Raw genomic sequence first — 21747 nt, 5'->3', positions numbered from 1 at the left:
ACTAAAAATTTTGCATACAACTTCATAGGGGATTGGAGCCTTCCAGAGGTCCACTGAACCAGGGGTGAAGAACCAGTGCTTCATGAGACAGGTGGGCTCTGAGGCCAACAAGATTTGGCTATAACTTGCTAGTGTATGTTCACACACCTAAAGAGACAATGTAGTATATGGAACAGGGGTTAGTAAACCTTGGGAGCACAGAAGTGGAAAGTTACAGAGGCAAATGTAGGCTGTCCCCATTCAAGCACTACTAAGTGAAGGGTGCCCTGGCCCAAGAATCCATTTGCCTGTCCCTGGTGGCACTGGTTTAGCTAAGCTATGGAGATGTACACAGCAGGCCTCAGCCTGATTTTTTTAACACTTGGATCATGTCACCTAATTCGCCTTGTTCTGACTGCATCCATATGGCCAACAAATCATCTGATTACAACGAGGCTCCGCCAGTGGAGGACCTATAGGGAGAGAAAAGGAGGGTCTGGTCCCCTCCACTTACATTTCTCACTGTGAATTAGTGAACTGGCATTCTGGGTTTACGTCTGTGAGTATGGATAACCCCTCTTCCTCTGCTGACATACAGATCAGTTTTCTATGCCCACAAAGCTTCTTGGGTGATAGCTAATAAACCCCAGTGTGCTGCGATTGAGAGCTCTTATTTCTTACTGAATTTTCTTATGAGTAATTTCTCTCCTAGGAATCTACCTGAAGGAAATCATTAGATGTTCAGATGGACACATGGACATACAAGCAATGTCCACTATAGTGGATTTTAAAGAATTTTGGAGTTAATTTTTAGACAAACATGCAGTTATAAGAAATAATATTGAGAGATTCCATACACCCTTCTCTCAGTTTAACCCAGTATTAGTCTGTCTGGACTGTTATAACAAAAATGCCACAGACTTGGGTGGTTTAAAAAACAAACATTTATTTCTCACAGTTCCGGAGGCTGGGCAGTCCAAACTCAAGGCACCAGATTACTTATCTAGTAAGAGCCCCTTTCCTGGCTCACAGAGAACCATCTTCTCACTGTGTCTTTACATGGCATAAGGGGCAAAGGAACTCCTTGGGGTCTCTTTGATAAGAGCACTAATCCCATTCATGAGGGTTCCTCGCTCCTGAATCTCCTCCTAATCACCTCCCAAAGGCCCCACCTCCAAATACCATCACATTTGGGATTAGGTTTCAACATAAGAATTTTGAGGGGACACAAACATTCAGTCTATGGCAATAATATCTTTTAGAATCATAATTGAGGAACTGACATTCGTACAATCCACATACCTTATTCAGATTTCACTATTTCATGTGCACTTATTTGTGTGTGTATTTAGTTCTGTGCAATTTTATCACATGTAGCTTTGTGGGATCACAACCGTAGTCAAGCACAGAATAGTTTCATCACAAGAAATACTTTAATTTTTATAGTAAAAAAGGAAAAACAGCCTCAGCATTAGGAGATTGCTTACATAAATTATGGTACAGTTAAAGAGCAAAATATTATTCATTTAAAATGGTGAACACATAAATATCAAATGTTTATAAAGATTGTTTAATATGAGAAAATACTTGTAAAATATAAAGTTTTGTACATGTTAAAGTAAATGTTGAGAAATACTTGAAGGAAATATGCTAGAAATTTCTAACACTATTTACCGTTTGGTGATAGAATAGGTTGTGTTTCTCTTCCATTTAATTTTATTTTTGTCTGTATTTTTCAAAAATTTCTACAATAGGCATCTGTTGTGGACTGAATGTTTGTGATCCCCACCTCAAATTCATACGTTGACGCCCTAACTCCCAATGTGATAGTATTTAGAAGTGGTGCCCTTGGGAGGCAATCAGGTTTAGATGGGGTCATGAGTGTGGGGTCCTTGTGACGGAATTAGTGTCTTTATAGGAAAAGGAAAAGAGAAAGAGATGGCTCTCTCTCTGCCACGTGAGGACACAGTGAGAAGGCAGTTGTCTGTGAGCCAGGAAGAGGGCCTTTACCAGGGACCAAATCAGCTGGCACCTTGATCTTGGAGTTCCTAGCCTCCAGAACTGTGAGAAATAAATGTCTGTTATTTAAGCCACCCAGTCTAGTACTTTGTTATGGCAGCCTGAGCTGACTAAGTCAGCATCTTTTAATTAAGAATGGGGGTGGGGGTGAGGGGGCATGGGAAAATACATAGGGGAAAAAAACAGAGGGAAATCAAGACAACAACAACAACAACAAAAATAAAAATAGGGACTCAAGGCTGAGACCCTGAAGTGAAAAGAGACTGCTCCCTGGGGAGGCAGTTGCTCTGTTGAAACAAGGGGTCCAGGGATCCAGGGGCTGTGACCTATCTCTTTTCCCAGCCACACAAAGCAGTTTAGAGGAAGTTTTCCAGGCTCTGCAGCTCCCAAGCTTGAACTGGGTGCAGCAGGAAGGTGAGGGTGTCCTCAAGCCTCAGCTTTATTTATGGAAGGCAAGGAGGCTAGAGAGACTTTGTGTCAGGGGGTAGGGGTGGAAGCAGCCAGCTAGTTCATCCCTGCCGGTTCCACACTCACCATCCGGATCTGCAACCCAGTGTGGGTGGGGGTGGGGGTAGGGAAGTGAGACAAAGGATGGGTGGAGCTCAGGCCAACTGCTCAGGAGTGACCTATGGGAGACAAATGAGGGCAGAGCCTGGGCCTGGACCTACACTCAATCTGCCAGGAGACTGTGCCCTATCTGATAAGAGTATTGGCCTGGAGTCAGCCATCTGAGTCTCAGTCCAACTGTGCTTCAAAGCAAGGCAGTTTGGCAAAGCCAACTTGATATGGGAGCATTCTGACATGGGAGACATTTTGATAGAACCGAGTCAAAATATAAAATTACCATTAAAATAATTACCAAGTAGCTTATAAAAGACATATTCAACCTTTACTTTCTCTCTGATGCTCACCCTACCCATGACTTTCATTTCATCCGTTATTAATCTTGACTCCATTCCTGATTTCTATCATGGCTCTGAGCCCCTCTCTAGTCCTGATTTCCAGAGGTGAGAGCTGACATTGGGTGGGGCTCAGAGTGGAACTGAAGATGTCTGCTTAGTGTATACCACTTGATTTTATATATATATATATATATATATATAAAATTTTAATGATTTGGTTTTTAGGGTAAATTTCCTCATGTGAATAGTGCTGCATCAGTGCATCCATGGTTGAATGGCTGCTTTAAAATCTGCTAAAGGTATTGGAAGTACATCCTAAACAAAGTGAGAGATCCTGAGGAGGATTCCCAAGTGAAAAAGCCAGAGGTCCCAGAAGGGAAAGAAAGAGACAACTCCATCTGGGAATGAAATACCCTAGAATCCTTTTGAAGATATGGTTGGTCTGTCTGCCTGGAATTCTGCCCTTTGGGGGACTGCCTGCCCTTCTGCCATCCCTCATGGTTCTGGTAAACAGCCAGTCACAGTGCCATGCCTGCCCTGGGCATCAGAGATGGGCCATGGCTCAGGCCTGGCCAATTTCAGTACCTAACTTCTGTTCACACTGACTGGTCCAAGAGCAGGGTCCAGAATCCAAGCAGAGTGAGCCTCTTTCCATGGGGTCTAACGATACGGTCCCTGGAGAGAACATCTCCAGGATCTTCCTCTGGGATCAGGGACTATAAGGATGAGGGGAATGTGGGGCTGCTGGCAGTCATCTTGCCACCAGCAGATAGTCAGCAACCTCACTTCAAACTTCCTGACTTGATATATTCTTTTTTGCTTCAACTGATCACGTCTATTTTCTGTCAGTTGCAACTAACAGATCCCCAACTCATTATTCCACTCCTTATTTTGGCAGTTATGGGGTTCCCAAGACTACCTAAAGGGAAGCTGGCTCATTGACAGGACCTGCCCACTTATCAGAGCCTATGGTCAGACCTCCTACTTAGGAAAGTGATCCCCTGTGAAAGGAAAACTTACACGCTTCAGAGAAAACCTAAACCTGTCTCTACCAATCAACCAAGTCCTTTATTCATAAATGTTTTTCAGTTGAAGAGAGGCATAACTAGGCACACATGGTGAAGCATCTGACCTTTGAGGATAAAGGTCAGCCTCCAAAGTTTCTGGAAATAAAGGACCAAGACTTAGATTGGCATCAGATCTCAAGAGTAGGTCTTCAAAGTTCTGAGGGAAAAAATGAATTTGAACCTTGAATTCTCTCCCCAGCCAAATAAGCATTCACAAGTTTGAGGTCCTACAAGTTTCCCTCTCATGCCTCATTTAAAAAAAATATGACCTAGAGATCATCATACTAAGAGAAGTAAGTCAGACAAAGGCAAATACCATATGATATCACTTATATGTGGCATCTAAAAAAATGATGCAAATGAACATATTTACAAAACAGAAATAGACTCACAGACATAGAAAACAAACTTAAGGTTACTGGAGGGAAAGTGGGGGAGGGATAAGTTAGGAGTTTGGGGTCAATAGACACACACTACTATATATAAAATAGATAAACAACAAGCACCTACCGTATAGCACAAGGAACTATATTCAGTATCTTGTAATAACCTATAGTGGAAAAGAATCTGAAAAAATAATATATATAACTGAATCATTTTGTTGCACACCTGAAACTAACACAACATTATAAATCAACTATACTTCAATAAAAAAAAGAATAGAAACCAATTTCTAATATGAAGTTAAAAAAAAAAAAGTATGCATACGCTAACAAAATGAAAAAGGATTCCCAGAAAGAAATGGACCTGAATGGGATACAGGAAACAGAGAAACTAACCTTAGAGACCTATGAAGGTGTCATTTCATAAACTGCATGAATGAGTCTCCAAATTATTAAATCCAGGAGGATTTACAGATGTTCCCTATATTGTTATTTTAGCTTTACTCTATGTTTCAATTTTTTCATAATTTAAAGTTGGAAAAATAGAAGCACAAGGATTAGAAAGAAAAAGAATAATGACACATTTTTTTATATTAACAAGAAGAAAGAGGCAGTTAAACACTAGAATGAATTAAAATATCGGTTATTTAATGTTTCATTAACAACATAGGTGTTTCCTAACTTACTAGGTTCTACCATCTAAATGTTTAGACATATGCTCATTTAGAAACATGTGATTTTAGGTTGCACAACAACACGAATGTACTTAATGTCACAGAACTGTACACTTAAACATGGTTAAAATGGTATATTTTCTGTTATGTATATTTTACCAAAATAACAAAAATTTAATGAAATGTAATTTTTAAAAATTCAGTATTTTCATTATTTTTGAAAATTCTAGTTGGAGCTTTCTGGGAAACAATAACTTTTGTTATGAAGAAACACTTATGTGTTACAAGAACCATTTTTGTATGTGTTTCCCTTGTGCACGTGTACATGTGAGCAAGGATTTCTTTAGGCAAATGTCTGGGGGTAGACTTGCTGATTGGAGGATATGAGCATCTTCAATTCTAAAAGATATTTCCAAAGTGGCTGCACCAATTTAGGGCTGTCCCACCAGAAGGGTATGAGTGTTCCAATGCTCCACGTTTTTGTCGGCACTTATATTTTCAGACTTGCACATTTTGGGTGTGAAATCTGAGTCTCGTTTTTATGGAGCAGGGGTAAGTGGTTTGTGATTTGTCAGCCTGGCTTAAAGGGTTAGGACAGCACCCAGCACTTGGTCTGGCAGTGACACAAGCAGGTACGATGTTGGTTGAATTGCCCTGGCCAGGGACATTTGTCCTTCAGGAAGTCCTTTGGGTTAACCGCACTGGGTTCACCATGAGGACCTGGATAGGAGATACCAAGAAAAGTAAAACTAGCAAACCTGAGGAATAGATCCAGCAGCTGACAACAGGCAGGAGAGAGAAGATGCTGGGGCAGCTGGTGTGAGGCTTGCAGGATAGATTCTTAAAAGAGGAGAGTCAGCAGCAATGCTGGAAAGATGGCAGCAACAGAACTTGGTGAAGAGAAGAGGTGAGGTGGTATTTAAGACACTACAGCAAGTTCCAAAGCTCAAAAGCAGGAGAAAATTCTTAGGCACTGAAGGAGAGAAGAGGGGTGTGTTTGGCAGAAAAGAATTCAAACTAGAGAATAATCAGAAAATATGGGATGGTGAAGTAAAATTACTAAATTGAGTCATGCCTCAGTATCCTCATTCATAAAATCAGAATATTGATGGCACCTATCTCAAAAAACTGCTGGGAAAGTTCCAGAAATAATATTTCTAAGGCACTTGGCATAATGCCTGGAACAAGTAAATTCAGTAAGCATTAGCTCTTGTTAAATCAAGATCTCGTTAAGCCAAGTCTTCCAAGACCACACAGCTGATAAGTGGGTATCAGGGATTTGCATAGTTTCTCTGATTCCAAAGCCCAAACTCTTAACCACTGCACTCTACTGAATAACTGCCATTTATTGAGCATAGTGCTCCATAGTCTACATTAGTTATCTCATCTAACTTTTGTAACACCCTCGAGCTGGGTATTGCCATTTTATAGAAAAGGAAATGGAGCATCATATAACTCGCTTGCCCAAGTTCACACAGTTGGGATTCACACCCAGGTCTGCCTGGGTCCAGTGCCCTCTCCCCAACACCACAATGGGAGCCAGGAAGCTCGGGTCCCAGTCCACTGATCAACCTTTATCACTGATTCTCAGTTTCCTCATTTTTTAAATAACAGGGGCCAGGTTAGAGAATGGCCTCTCTGGTCTCTTTAAGCTCCACTGTTCTTGGGAGGTGGATCTGATGAAGACAGACTGCATTCAGGTAGGAGAGAGGTGTACATCTGAGTCAGACAGGGTCCCCATCTCCATCTGACAGCACAACATCAACCAACAGAGATCCAGAGGCGCCGAGAGAGGAGTCCAGGTCTCCAAAGCATTAGTCATCGTCTGCTCCCACTCCCCAGGGGAACAGCAGGGACGCTGCTCCAATTATACCGGGATGATGAGGGACCTCTAGGATGATGAAAGGGTGGGAGAGACGTCAGAGGACACAATGGGACATCTGACTCATCCAGCCTGGAGTAGAGAAGGCAAGAAAGGACAGTTTTCAAGTCTCCACTGAGTATGGGGGCTGGGTGGCAGGGTGGAAAGATCACAAGGTTAAGACTCAGGGTGTCTGGGACCTGGGCCCTACTCCTGGCTCTGCTACTAACAAGTGGTACAACTTGTCTTTGACAAGTTACTTCGCCTCTCCAGTCTTCACTTTCCACACCTAATACGTTAGGAAAATGACTTAAAAAAAACCCCACCAATTTATACAAAGAAATGTATAACATTATAGCTAAAAACAACTAGAAATGGCTCAATTACCCTGGCAACAGAGAAAAGTGCTAAACAGACCCAAGGGGTGGGAGGCTGGGGAGAGTTGATGCAACAGAATGTTAAAATGCCATTTGAAATGCTGAATAACAACATTTATTGAACACTAACTACATGCCAGGCACTAGGCAGAAGTCTTGACAGACACGGCCTCACTTAATATCCTCAAGTGTCTTCCAAGGTAGGTATTATCATCATCCTTCAAATGAGTTAGCTGAAGCCCTGAGAAGCTAAGCCACCTGACACGTTAATAAGTGATAACCTCAGGACTCAAATCCAGAGGTCCACCTGACTTGGAGGGCTGTGACCGTCACCTTTACACTCTAGTGGCTCAGACTGTTGGATGTGAAGACCATGCAGAAACAGAAAAATATATGAAACAGTGTTAAGCGGGGCTGGGACCCTCTAGAATGATTATGTTAATACAAAAATGTTGGCACCAACATTAGGTTTGGAAGTTTGTGAACAATAGGCAATTCAGGACGCTGGGAATTTACTTGGGGATGCTGAAGTGAAAATATTTCTGCTTAATTTCTGGTGGTAGAGATGATGAAATATATAATACCTGAGTAAGGGGTGAGAACAGATGAAAGGGTCTAATAATTCATTTTCCAGGTGAGCGGAGGAGGTTCAGCTGCACTTCCTCATCACCCAGAAGAGACTGGAAATCTGGTCACGTGACTCTCCTGCTTCAAGCTTTTCCGTTACTTCGTGTTTGCCTACATCACTGGTTCTCAACCTTGGCTGCTATTGGAATCATGTGAAAAGCTTTTAAAAACTGCTGATGTCCAGGTCCACTCCCAAAGATTCTTATTTAATTGATATAAATGCAGTTTTGGCATTGAGAGTTTTAAAATTTCCTCATGGGATTCCAATAAGCAGAAATACTTAAAAACCTCTGGCCTACCCAATAAAGGCCTAACTCCTCCACTTGGCATAGAAAGCCTTCTCCAGTTTCTTCAGTAAGCTCCCCTACATCCATATTTTTCGCCTGTTTTCTCCAAGGCAGGTAAAATATCCGAAACATGCTATGCTCTACTATTTACATATCTATGCCTTAACGTTATTTCCTCTGCCTGGAAGGACTTTCTTCTCCCTCAACTATCTGGAAAACTCCAATAGCAGGGTGGCCAGCCTCCAAGACGACTCCAGTAATTCGCACCTCCTTGTATTCATGCCCCACTCTCACTGAAGAGGACTGACCTGTATGATAATATGATATTGTGGATATGATGGAGTATGACTTCCAAGGATGGGTCTTAAAAGACACTGCAGCTTCCACTTTACCCTCTCTTGGATCAGTTGCTTTGGGAGAAGCCAGCTGCCATGTCTTCAGAGACCTCTAGCTGGAGAGCTCCACGTGGTAAGGAACCGAGGCCTCCTACCAGCAGCCACATGAGTGAGCCAGCTTGGATGTGACTCCTCCAGTCCTGGTCAAGCCTTCAGATGACAGAAATCCCAGCTGACACCTTGACTGCAACCTCATGAGAGATCTTGAGCCAGAACCACCCAGCTAAGCCATTCCAGAATTCCTGAGCCATGAAGTGTGAGGTATGTTCTAAGCTGCTACATTTGGGACTCATTTATTATGCCAGTGGATACTTAATACAAATACCAAGCTCAAGTACACGATACTCTGTGAAGCCTTTTTAGCCTTTCCCCTCTGCTGAAGTTGAACTGAACATCCTGTGCTGCTTCTAAGCCTGATACATCCCCTATTACAGCACGCATCACACGGGGCCTACCTGTGACTTGCCTTTCTTGCCTTCTAGATTCAGTTCCAAGGGGACAGGTCCAGCCGTAGTACAGGCTTCAATAAAATACTTGTAGAGTGAATGAACATCCATGAGAAAGGCCCACTTGAGGCTAGTCCAAGCTTCTTCCCTACACAAAAACTCCAAGGTATGGTTGCTGGATATCATGGACATCATAGTGAATGGGGTCCTAAGGATTTTCTTAATAATCCAACAAAACCCTGGCCATCTATGGAGGTATTTAAAGCATTAGACTGGAAATCAGAAGATCTGGATTTTTTTTTAAACTATTGATTTATACACATTTATTTATTTATTTATTTATTTATTTATTTATTTATTTATTATTTAAATTTTGTGGGAGAGGGGGGTAATTAGGTCTATTTATTTATTTGTTTGTTTTTAAGAGGAGGTACCAGGGATTGAACCCAAGACCTCAGGACCTTGTTCATGCTAAGCATGCACTCTACCATTTAAGCTATACCTTCCCTGCAGAAGATCTGGATTTTAATTCAAGTCTGCCAACTACCTGATGAATTTCTCTGAGCTTTGGTTTCCTCTTGGGTCAAAAGACTTAAGGGCTTTTCCAGTTCTAAAATTCAATGATTCTATATTTTCAGCTAGTAATTACTCCTGATCCATAAAAGAAGAGAAAATAGGCTAATAGTGTTAAACCATAGCGAGGGTTCTTAGACTTGGCTGCATTATCAGGAATATCCCCAGAGCTTCTCTCTCTCTCTCTCTCACACACACACACACACACACACACCTTGTCCCCACCCTATACTTTCTGAATCAGCTTCTCTGGACATGGCCAGGCCAACTGTATTTTTATATAGTTTCAAAGTGATTCTAATGTGCATCTAGAGCTGAAAATCATGAATCTATAATATGTGGGTTAGAGATTTAAGAAAATTTTTCTGCCAGATGGTTGGCTTCATGGTTTTAGAGTATAGTACTGCTGGGCTTGTTTCCTGAACTGTTAACTTTATATGAAGTGGGTGGATGGATAAATGGATAGATGGATGGATGGACAGACCCAGCCTACTTCTACTACTAGAAAAGTAATTCAAACTGTACTGTCCAACTCAGTCAGGTCTTCAACAGAAATGACTCTTTGTATGACCCAACTGCTTAGGACATTTACTGGAGATCAAATTGTGGAGTGTTTTAGCCTGCATTGGGTAAAGAACCGCTTTACATTTTTGTTAGATACGAATGAACAGGAATTAAGAGCACTGACTTGGGAACCCAACAGTTTAGGCTCCTGGCTCCAGCACTTATTTACCTGCTGGGTGACTGTGGCTGGGCTAGCAAATCTTTATGAACGTCACTTTCCTGACCTGTTGTAGAGGGTAACATGCACTTCCTTATAGGAATGTTGTCAGGATTAAATGATACAATGTATGTAAAACACGGAGCACAGTATCTGGCACAGAACAAGTGCCCATTACATAGTAGCACCTATGGCAAAAACAAAATATGGAATTTTTATTATTAATAGCAATGTGTATTTGTCTAGTGCTTTGTAAATTACAAAGTGCTCTCACTTCTTACACTGAAACTCTCTCTCCCCCTCAAAAATCCTGAGGTGGGCAAGGCAGACATTAGTGACCCCACTTTACAGAAAAAGAAAGGCTCCAAAGGGTTCACTGGCTTTAGATCAAATGGCAAAAAAAAAAAAAAAAGAAAAGTGTCAGTGTCTGGATTCAGACCTGGGTGTGATCCCATGAAAATGAATAATTATATATGCACACTTGGCAGGCTGAGCATCTAGGGACCATCTGGCTCAGTAGGCTGAGGAGGACTGTATTTCTGAGCAGCTTCTTTTTTTAGATGAAAGCAAGATGGGAAAAATAAGCTGGCAAACTGCTTTCTCTCATTTTCAACATTAGTGTGATTTGTGCTCAGTTTTGCCCTTCTTTTAACTCTTAAATGCTACATGTCCATATATCTTGATTCACTCCACCTGCCCTTGGCTGCTCTGTCACTAGCTCTGCCCTGGGCCCCACAGCTGGCATCTGGGAAAACCTAAAAAAAAAAGGAACCAGGGGCAGCTGGAGACATCAGAGGATGAATACCAGCTGTTCCCAAGTCTGGCTGGGGAACAAGAAGCCCCCTGATGGGGGGCGGGGGCAGGGGACGATTCCTGCTCCCCATGTCAGTCAACAGGAGGATGCTTTTCCTATCCAACAGATGGGTCCTACTCCTGGAATAATGTAATAAAGTGCAAAACTAAATATGGCACAGGATCTATGTCTCTTGGGGAGCCTGAGACCATGAGATCAAGTGTTAGCTGAATCTAATCAAGAAGGCTCTCAGATGAGGTGGGACTCGAAATGGGCCCTAAAGGAATAGCAGTGTTGGGATGCACAGAAAGGAGGCTGGGAAGTTCCTGCAAGCAAGACAACATCGTGAGACAGGGTATGCGTGTTTGTTTAGGGGGTGGGTGGGCATATTCAGGGGATTGTGGAAAAAGAAGAAGGCATGGTAAGCAGCAGAGGACAGGAGAGGTAGGGCAAGACCAGACAGAATGAGGGGAGGAGATGCAGTTCTCCAGGGAAAAGGGAGTCCTGTAGATTCTTAACAACTCAGTGACAGAGACACGACCACCCCCTCCCCCCACATCCCAACTGACAGATTAGGAAACCGAAGTCATGAGAGAAAAGCACACACAAGAGGTCACAGAGTGAGGGGCAGCGAGAGAGTCAAGACAAGAACCCAGGGCTCCAGACGATCAGTTTGTTCCTCTTTCCATTAGACAACCCTTCCAGGCTAGTTTTGCTTTGTTTTTACAAAAGTGGTATTTCAGGCAGATCTGGCAGAAGAATGCAAGAGAAAAGAGAGGTTAGAGTCCAGGAGACTGTAAAAATCACTCCAGCGGTGAGCTGATGGAGAGGGACTATGCTCAAGTAAAATGGAAAAGATGGGCTGGGTGAGAACCACCAAGAGGGAAGAAAAAAGAGAGCTTGATAGGAATTAGATACAGCAGCGAGGGAGAGAGCTGTGTAGAGGCAATTTGCTGGCCATTCTCAGGCCTGGGAGTTTCTCCTGACGAGGTCATGGGGCACTTTAACCCCAACCCCAGCCTCAAAGGCAGCAGACAAAAATTCACACAACTAGCCTCTATGACAAACTCCCTATCCCCAGGTCCTCATCCATTTGGCCAGCCTCCACACAGACCTTCTATCGGACTCCTGTTCAACATTTTAGGGCCTTTGATTTACACCTAGTGCTTAGATGTGCATGTCTGGATGATTGGGTGTGGAATTAAAATTCAAACCAGAACCTAAGAGAGTAGATTCTCCCTGGTGGTGAAGACAACGTGCAGAGATAGAACTGTGGTATGGATTTTGATTTTTTATGAGATGAGCAGGGAGATCAGAGCAAAGAGAATGGAAAACTGTCTCTCTGCATCCAGCTCCACCCTCCCACAACAGCAGTAGTTGACTGGCAGTTAGCAGGCTCCATGTGAGAACCAAATGGAACTGGAGAAGCTGGGAGAAGAGTTAGACCAAGATCATCTGGGGCCACTCAGTACAAGGGCAGATCATACCTCACCTTATAGGTATGTAAAGAGGATCAAATAAATCACTACTAGTAATGGCTAATGTTTACCAAGCCCTTAAAATAGACACTGTGCTAAGTGCTTAGCATGCATTAATTAGTTCATTTAATTATTACAACCACTCTAAGAGGTAAATACTATTAAAATTCCCATTTTACAAATGAGGAAGTTGAAGCTCATAAAAGTTAATAAATTAGCACAAAGTTACAGGGCTGACAGTGTTGGAGTTGCCTGATTTCAGTGACCATGTTCTTCGACGCTGAACTGTTCTCATCTGTCAAATCAACAGAGCATCTGGCCCCCAGTTCTCAGCAAAGCTCAGTTCTCCCCCCAATCCACTTCTCAGTAGCACCAAGGATATTACTGAATTTCAGTACAAGTCATACAGAAATTGTTGGAGAGTTTGACTTTCTTGATTCAACCTCATGAAATGATATTCCTCCTAACCTGACAGTTTAAAAATATGGGGAAGGTGCAAAACCAAGCATGTAAATGAGGCTGTGTGGCCCAGAGATTAAGAGCTTGGATTTTGATGCCTAAATTCCAGTTTCCCCAAATTCTTTCTTTTGAGAGCTTGATCAAATCACTTCTCTAAGGCTCTGTTTCCTCATACATGAAATAAGGCTAATATCACCAGCTCTCATGGAGTTACAGTGAACAGCACATGAGCTGATGCATATAAAGCACTGAGCACAGTCCAGGACACACAGTAAGAGCCCAGTAAATGTTGGCTATTACGATGATCATTGCCATCATTTTCCATGCAGCTATGGCCAGGGACATGTGGCCTCTACATCTGGCTATGATGGGACAGTGAGCTTCCTACTGAGGATAGGTCCCAAGTACAGAGTATGGCCTCTCCTGTCCCTCTGTCACTTTGCAGGCCCAGGGGTAAGTGATGCCCCAGAAGAAAAAGGGGGTAGATGAAGGTCCCCACAAGGCCAAGACATAAAGTTGGAGCCCATCAACTGACATTTCAAGAGTCCAGTAGTCTTCTTAAGGAAGGGCAAGCAGGGCAGCTGTGTCAGGACACACACCAGAAAGGGGCTTAGGGACAACTGAGGGCCTGACTCATCCAGGAAGTGGAAAGGATGAAGAATTTCATTCCATCCTGTATTTACTTACTGTCCTTCCTAACTGATGCACCATTCTGTGCACAGAAACTTTACAATATACCACTAGGATGTCTCCACAGGTATGGCCCTATAATGGGGTGGGGAACAAGAGGATACAAAAGGAACCCAAGACATCTTCTTTGCTTTTGGAAAGAATTCACTAGAATGTAATTTATCAGCACATGCCAATTGATATGCAGGATTACCTTGCTCATCTAAAGGCCATTTAACTGGTGCCTTTTGATTCCCTGGAAGTTAACAAAAAACCAGGGCAAAAGACCAAAGGCCGGTGATAACCACTCTTGAGTAGTCAAAGGAAGGATTACAAAGCCTAAGCACTTAAGGCAGTGCATTCTAGTTGCAGGAGAGTCCCTAAAGCCCTCTCTCAGTGACTGCTTAGTTCTACTTCAGACAGCTGTTAAGTAATGTGGCTGATCAGAAGCTGTAAACTTGAAGTGAACACGGAGACCTGCTGGGGGCTGCCACATTCAAGACAATGAAGAGCAATGCCTGGCAGGCTGACCACAAGGGAGACAACACAAACTATGAAAAGCAATGAAAAAGGTGCGGGGTCAGGAGGAGGTGGTGGTATAGTTCAGTGGTAGAGCATGTGCTTAGCATGCACAAGGTCCTGGGTTCAATTCCCAGTACCTCTGTTGAAAGAAGAAAAAGAAAAGAAAAGCAATGAAAAGAACTAAGAGGACAGCATCTGGGGGCCATGAAGTGTAGGTGCAAGTAGCTATCCACATCTTCACAGACCAGTGGGCACCATTGCTCTGACATTAGATCTGGTCACAGATGTTTTTGCTTTCTGGGGAAGGTATGGATGTTAGGTAGGGCCAGATGACTTACTCTGGCCAATGAAATGTGAATGGAAATAATGAGGGTTACTTCTGGGCAGGAGCTTTAAGAGTTAGTAGGGGCTTCACCATGTTCTCCCCCAGATCCACTATGGCCAATGGCCATGCTTCCAGATAGTGGCAGCTCTGCCAGCCTGGGTCCCCAGATGAGAGTAAAAATGATACAAAGCAGGGGGAGAGGGGTGTAGCTCAGTGACAAAGTGCATGCTGAGCATGCACAAGGTCCTGGGTTAAACCCCTAGTACCGCCATTAAAAGTAAATAAACAAATAAACCTAATTACTCTCCCCCCAAAAAATTTTTTTTAAAAATGACACAGAGCAGAGCCTCCAGCTGACCCACAGAGGATAAGCAGCATGGACAAGAAATAAATTTTTATTGTTTTTTGGGATTGTTTGTTACTACCATATAGTCTAGTCTATCCTGATTGAAACATCCTAAAAAGTTAAGAGGTCAGATCACATTAAGAAGTATGTGCATTATCTTTTTAGTGAATAACCATTAAAAAGTCAATATTACATCTTGTGGCTTAAAGAATAATTTTCAATTATATGGAAAATTCACCTACTCCAGTGATGCTAGATAAATGAGTCATTAACAGAACATGAACTGAATGGAGGAGATGGATCCAGTTTCCAAACAATCTTTCTCTAGGGGGGTTTCAGGTCTCCACAAAACATAACAGCAATATTTATGGCTCAAGGTATAGGTTGGGTCTCATGTGCTAATGCTGTCAGAACTGGCTTCTCAGCATCTGCAGAACCAGCCCCAGGCACAAGGGATGGTTCTTCTGGTTCTGTGAGTGCTGGGTGGCTCTGGTTCTGTGAGTGCTGGGTGGCTCTGGTCCCTTCTAGAGGTTGCATGGCCCTATTATGTATCTGTATGCATTCTCATAGAAGGAAATTCATAATGTGTTCTTTGGTAAAACAGCAACAGCTTCGGAATGCACTGTCTTATTAAGCATACATGGAACATCTATAAAACTGACCTCACACTGGGCCAACAAGTAAGTTTCAGATGAAAATCATATGGGTCATTTTCTCTGACTGAAAGCAATCAAGCTAGGAAACAACAGCTATAGGACAACCAGAAAAAAATCAAATGTTTGGAAAGTACATAACCCATGGGCTATACATACTTTCACTGAATCCTCCTAATTATTCATAATGCAGATCCCCATTTTAGAAATGCAGGAACCAAGACTGGAAAGAGAACATAATTTGCTCAAATTTACCTAGTTAGCAGTAGTGGAGCCTGTACTCAAAACCAGGCCATGGAACTCAAGGGCCCGGGGCTTTGTGCTACGTCTCACTGGAATCCACAGGTCCTCCCAAGGCAGGTCCACAGCCTCAACAGATCTGGTGTTTCACCTCTTAGAAAGAATAGCTGTTGAGATGGGAGGCTCCCAGCTTGCTTTGGTGACACTGATGTATAGAGATGCATTTCCCTTTTGCTCTTCCCTCCCCTGGGGTCCCCTACTCAAACTGAGCTGAGAAGTCTAGGGGAGTGGAGAGGAGTGTTTCGCATTGACGTTCCCAGATAGCTTGGAACGAGATCCCTGGGAAGACTTCCTTTCCTTTTAAAGTTTTTTTCCACACGGGCACAAGTGGTAAGTGATCAAAGAAAGACAGAAGGAAAAGTTACATCCAGATGGCTCCCCATCTTGCTGTAATGCAGATTAAACACAGAGAATATTCCAACGTATCACTAGGCAAACATGAGTATTAATATCATATTATAAATGGAACAGAATAGAAATTCAGTCTGTATCTTGACTCAATTTGAGGCTAGGGCCTCAGAGCCAGGAGAGAGACAACTATAGCACCCTGATTCTGAGCAAGTTGGAGGCTCATGACATCTGAAGTAAGACGCAAGACCAAAGTGTTCCTAAACTTCTCTCTAGGGATGGCCCCCTGATTTCGATGGCCTCCAAACTTCTTCCCTTTTGTGGTGAGGGCCTGTTCCAATCGCTACTTAACACTGTTATTCTACCTTCTCCATCTCAACCAACTTGTGTTGTTTCCCGTCAAGCTACATTTTCAGCAAAACTCAAAGACATCCGGAGCTTCTGAGGCACCCTCTGTCCCTCAGCTTCTCTCCCTAAGCTATCAGGACAATGCTGTCTGCCCCTCCCATGGGTTCACAAGTATAACTTAGTCTTGACTAAATGCTGGTACTATGTTTCATGCAATGAGAAGGCTTGAAAAGAAACAGAAAATCTGATAGTGGTCCACATCCTAGAAAGCTACCTAAACTGCTCAGAGGCCCTGGGAAGGGAGAAGGAGAGAGGCAGGAAGAGACAGTGCCAGGTTGTCTCTGGCACCAGAGGTCCCGAAGATAGGAATTTTCACTCCATCTTTTGGCTGCATTTCTTCCACTGCAGAAGCCACATTAGCCCAAGGTGCGGAAGCAGTCTCCCTGGGTTAATTGGACTCATGGTGTTCAGCTTGGGGCTTGGGTCCTCCCCAGACCCACCCCACTGCTTGTTCCTCACACCACCAGGGCTCAGTCTCTAGAAAGTCAGTTTACCAGTCAGTAAGTGATCAAAGTCCCAACATGAGTTTAAGATTAACAAGTCCAAGATCAAAGTACCTAGTTACCAATCAGCAGTGTGATTACACCCTCTCAATCTATGAAGAAGGGTCATATTGACCACTTCCTGATAGGAGGCCATTGGTGTCACTGGGCAGGCCCCAAATGGGAACTCAGCTCAGTGACATTTCACAAATGACCAGTTGTGCCTATAGGCTGGACAGATGGTGTGGGGCCCCAGGGGTTAGTGATGGTCCAATGCCTTCAATGAGGTTGTTCCATTGGTCATAGTTCTCTTTCAGGTCTGAATGAGGGAAAAAAAAAAAAAACAGGAAGGTTAGGCAAATTGATGTAAGGTTAGATCAGAGAGTAGCTAACAGGGATTTAGTGGGTCATCCTAGAAAGAGGAGCACCTGGGATACTAAAAGGACTGGCTAAGGTGATTGTGATGGTGGTAGCAGTAATGATAACCACTATTCTTTCAGAGCCTTTATAAATGTGCTTCATAAATGGCTTGCTTAACCCATACAAACTCAGTAATGATAATAATAACAGAAGGCAGCATCTATTGAAGGAAAATATATTCTAGGGACTTTGCTAAACATGCATTGTTTCATTTAATTTTCATAATATCCCTATATGCTAAGTACTATATTGGCCCTACTTTATAGTTGAGGAAACAGGCTCAGAGAAGCTGCCTGATTCAACCAAGGTCATTATAGCTGGTAAGTGGTAGACTCAGAATTCAAAACCTGATAGGAAAGGGTGAGAAAGTGCAAAGCCCACTTCCAAGCTCGTGGATGTTGCTGAGCAAGAAGAGACCCTTCATACGCCAGCCGGTGGATGCAAATCCAGGGCCACCTCAGTGAAGTGCAGAAGGAATAGGACAGTGACATCACCAAGCGGCACAACACTGGGTTTGATTCCAGAGAGGGCCCCGGGATCATGGGCAGATGGATCTAATGACATGGCGAGAACAGTCAGAAAGGATCCTAGGCCGTAGGCTGAGAGAGTAGGACACAGCTGAGCAGGCAAATAGTGTTTCTGTTCAGAACAAACAAAACCTGGGACGGAAGGCACAGCCACTCTCCTTCATCTTTAAATCCCCAGGGCCCTGCCAAGAACCTGACATGGAACAGGTCCTCAATAAACAAGTGCTACACATTCATTAATTCATAAAATACTGAGCACACCACTGTGTGCCACACTTTGTTCTTGGTGATAAAAATACAGCCACAGACAAATAGAAACAAACTCTCACTCTCATAGAGCTCACAATCTAGGAGGCAGAGATACCAATAAACAGAACAAACTACATAGGATATGAGAAGGTGAGAAGTGCTATGTAAAAAGACAGCCAGAAAGAAGCAGTGGTGGTGGCCAGGGGACAGGAATAAGGGGAGGAAGGGACGGTAAAATGCTTTTAAAAGGGTGGTCAAGGTGGGCCTCTCTAGGAAGGTGAAATTTGAGCAAAGACCTGAATGAGGTGGGAATGAGCCACGAGACTACACGGGAAGAATGTTCCAGGCAGCAGGAACAGCAGAGCAAAGGCCTGAAGCGGAAGTGTGCCTCGGGTGTGGAGGCTTGTGCCGCCAGAGTGGAGCAGGCCGGGGAGGAGCCGCAGGAGAGGAGGTTGGGAGGGACGCTGGGCACTGGCTTTGAGTCTCAGAGAAATGGGGAGTCACTGGGGGGTTCTGAACAGAGGAGTGACAAGATCCAACTTACTTTCTAAAAGGACCACTCTGGCTGCTTGATTAAGAAAAGACCATGTAGGGAGGCAAGGGTGGCAGCAGGGAGACCAGTCAGAAACTTTCACAGTAATTTAGGTGAGAGATGAGTTGGACAGGATGGTAGTTGCCGGGGTGGTAACAAGTGATTACTTTCCATTTGTGTTTTGAAGGTGGAGCCAACAGGATTTTTTGAGGGATTTAGATGGGAGGTGTAACAGAAGAGACAAAAATGAAGACTTTGGCTGGAGTAACTAGAAGGATGGAGTTACTATTAACTGAGAAGGGAAAGACTGCAGTTGAAATTCGTGCTTGTGTGTGATGTCTCTTAGAGGTCCAAGTAGAAATGTTGAGTTGTAGGTTCTACAAATCTGATGTTCATGGGAGAGATCAAACTGGAGATATAAACTGGAGAGCTGTCAGCATGGAGATGGCATTTAAAGCCATGAGACCAGATGACACTAGGGGACACAGGTAGAGAAGAGGTCCAAGCACTGAGCTCTGGAAACAGCAAAGTAGATGGAGAAGGAGTAGACACTGAGAGAGGAGAAAATACACAGTGGGGTATCTTGGAAGGAGAGAGAGGGCTTCACAGAGGAGGGAGTCACCAACTCTGTCAGAAGCTGCTGAGAGTTCGGTGAGAGGAAAAATGGAAGTGACCTCTGGATTTAGTATTGTGAAGGTCACTGGTATCCTTGACAAGGGCAGTTTTCCTGGTCAGCTGGGATACAAAAGCCTGAATGGAGTAGGTCAAGAGAAAATGGGAAGAGAAGAATTAGAGAAAGTGAAGACATTCACTTCTTTTGAGGAGTATTGCTGTCAAGAGGAACAGAGAAACAGGGTGGTAACTGGGGGGCAAAGTATGGGCCAAGACAAATTTTTTTAAAGAGAAATTTCAGAATGAAATGAACAAAATAAAGAGGGAAAAAATGATGATCTAGGGTAAAGAGGAAAAAACTGCTGGCCCAATCATCTTGAGCAGAACAAAGAGGAAGAAATCTAGCGTGTGGGGGGAGGGGTTGGCCTCATTGGACAACTGAGTCGGAAACTCTAGTAACCAGACAGAAAGCTAAGTACACGCAAGAAGGTAGGTAGGTGTAATGACGCAGTGTTGGGATTTTGAGGATGCACTGAATGCTTCCATTTCTGCTGCAAAGAGGGAGGCAAAGTTAATCAGCTAAGAGACAGAATAGGGGAGGTGGTGTTACGACGTTTGGAGAGAAAGGAGAAGGTGTGAAACAGCCTTCCGGGAAAGTGGGAGGGGGGATGAGTAGGTGAAGACAGAAGCAGCATGTAGTTAATATGAAAGAGGCACCAATCTTCTTAATAGAAAGTAACGCCGTCTCCGTGTCAGTGGAGCATGTGCTCTTAGAGGGATTTTTTAGAAGTGGTGAGAGGTTCAGCTGAGCCACCTATTTTAGTTTCCCATGTGACAATGTCCTGTATGGCCACCAGAAAGCTTTTCTCTCTTTGCGAAACTATACCCCAGGCAGAGAACCTTTGCCTTTTTTCACCCTGTCTGACCTGTTACGCTTGGATGTTGCAAGATCCTCCTTCCTGGGCCCTTTGCCTCTCAACCTGCCCCATCTTGCCCCTCCTCCATGATGCAGCCAGACTGCAAACACAAGTCTAACCATGACATTCCCCTACTTAGAACCTGCCAGGGACTCTCACAGCCTGTGGAAGAAAATTAAAACTTATTTCAGCAAACACATGGGCTTCGAGATCTGGCTTCTGCCCACTTCTCTACCTTTATCTTCCAACATTTCACTATTCTGAGCTCCAGATATACTAAACACAGCTTCTCAAAACTGACCAGGCCCACACCAGCCTTTGCGCTTTCTGTCTAGAAGATCCTTGCCCCTTTCCTGCCTGGTGAGACTTACTTATCTTTAATGTTAAAGACAAGCATCATTTTGTCTAAAGAGCCCCCATTATTGGCTGTTCTTTCCCTCTTGCCAGAATTAGGAGCCTGTCCCCTGTGCTCCCAAAGACTCAGTGCATCCATGGGTCCAGAGAGCCACTGGCAGAACAGTGCAGCAACGAAACACCTGGGCTTTCAAATCAGACAGCCTAGGTTGCATTCTGGTTTTGCCACTTACTAACCAGATAACCTTGAGCAAATTACTTAAATTTTCTAAGCTTTAGTATTCTTGTCTGTAAAATGGAGTTAATAATAAGTTTCCACTGAAAAGGGCCACTTTTCAGGATTACACAGGATAATGCACTTAGAGGAAGGCCTGGAATAAAGCAAGGTTGTCAACAATCTTCCTGTAAGAGTCTAAGACTCTCCTCCCTTCCACTTCCTCCTCTGCTGTTCTCCGTGATCAGTATCTTAGCTCAATAGATATTCCTACTGAAGGAAGGGAGCCCAGTTTGCCAAGGTGGACTCCCTTGTCATATGTAGCTCTTCCCTAATGAGATGGGGGCTAAGAGGAAACAGAGTGGGCTGAGGACCATGTAGTCAGACTCTATTAAAGTCTTGACACATGGATCCATTCCTCTCCTACCAGGTGGTAAGAATGGTGCCCCAAAGTCTTATTAACCCCAAAGTTAATGGCTCATGTTGAGCAAGACGAACAGGAATAAACATTAGAATGCAAATTTAGGTTCAAAAACTCAATACAGCCATAATAGGACAGATGTGTTTTAAAAGCAAACCCAATCCAAATCAAATTTTTTTAGCACTTGGTGGAAAGGTTAATACATTCAAGCCATCTAGAAGTCTGGTGTCCAGAGCACAGAAGAGACAATTCTGCTGTACCAGGCATGGGTCAGACCATCTCTAGCATGTCGTGTTCAAGTCAGGACAGTACACATTAAAAAGCACATTAATAAACAGCACATTCAAAGCGGGTAAAACATGGCAACACAAGGAACTGCACAGGGAACAGGTGGAGGTACCACAGAC

General features: G+C 43.5%; 1 protein-coding gene across 17 annotated transcripts in view; it reads right to left on the bottom strand.

Annotated features, from left to right (window-relative positions):
• PAFAH2 (platelet activating factor acetylhydrolase 2) overlaps positions 1–21747 on the bottom strand; it is a 60975-nt gene that overhangs the window by 17316 nt on the left and 21912 nt on the right. For 4 of the 17 annotated variants that reach the window (XM_064493908.1, XM_064493907.1, XM_064493909.1 and 1 more), the window contains exon 10: positions 4478–4534. The exons of 10 other annotated variants lie outside the window; for them this stretch is intronic. In XM_064493908.1, the coding sequence (XP_064349978.1) occupies positions 4478–4534 (57 nt within the window). Of the gene's footprint in view, positions 1–4477; positions 4535–14936; positions 17414–21747 lie in introns of those variants that run through there. 3 more of the 17 variants (XM_031464405.2, XM_031464411.2, XM_010993714.3) reach the window with 1 other exon arrangement.

The sequence above is a fragment of the Camelus dromedarius genome, chromosome 14 (genome assembly GCF_036321535.1).
Source record: "Camelus dromedarius isolate mCamDro1 chromosome 14, mCamDro1.pat, whole genome shotgun sequence".
Classification (NCBI taxonomy): Eukaryota; Metazoa; Chordata; class Mammalia; order Artiodactyla; family Camelidae; genus Camelus; species Camelus dromedarius.
This window is presented reverse-complemented; position numbering and strand designations above follow the sequence as displayed.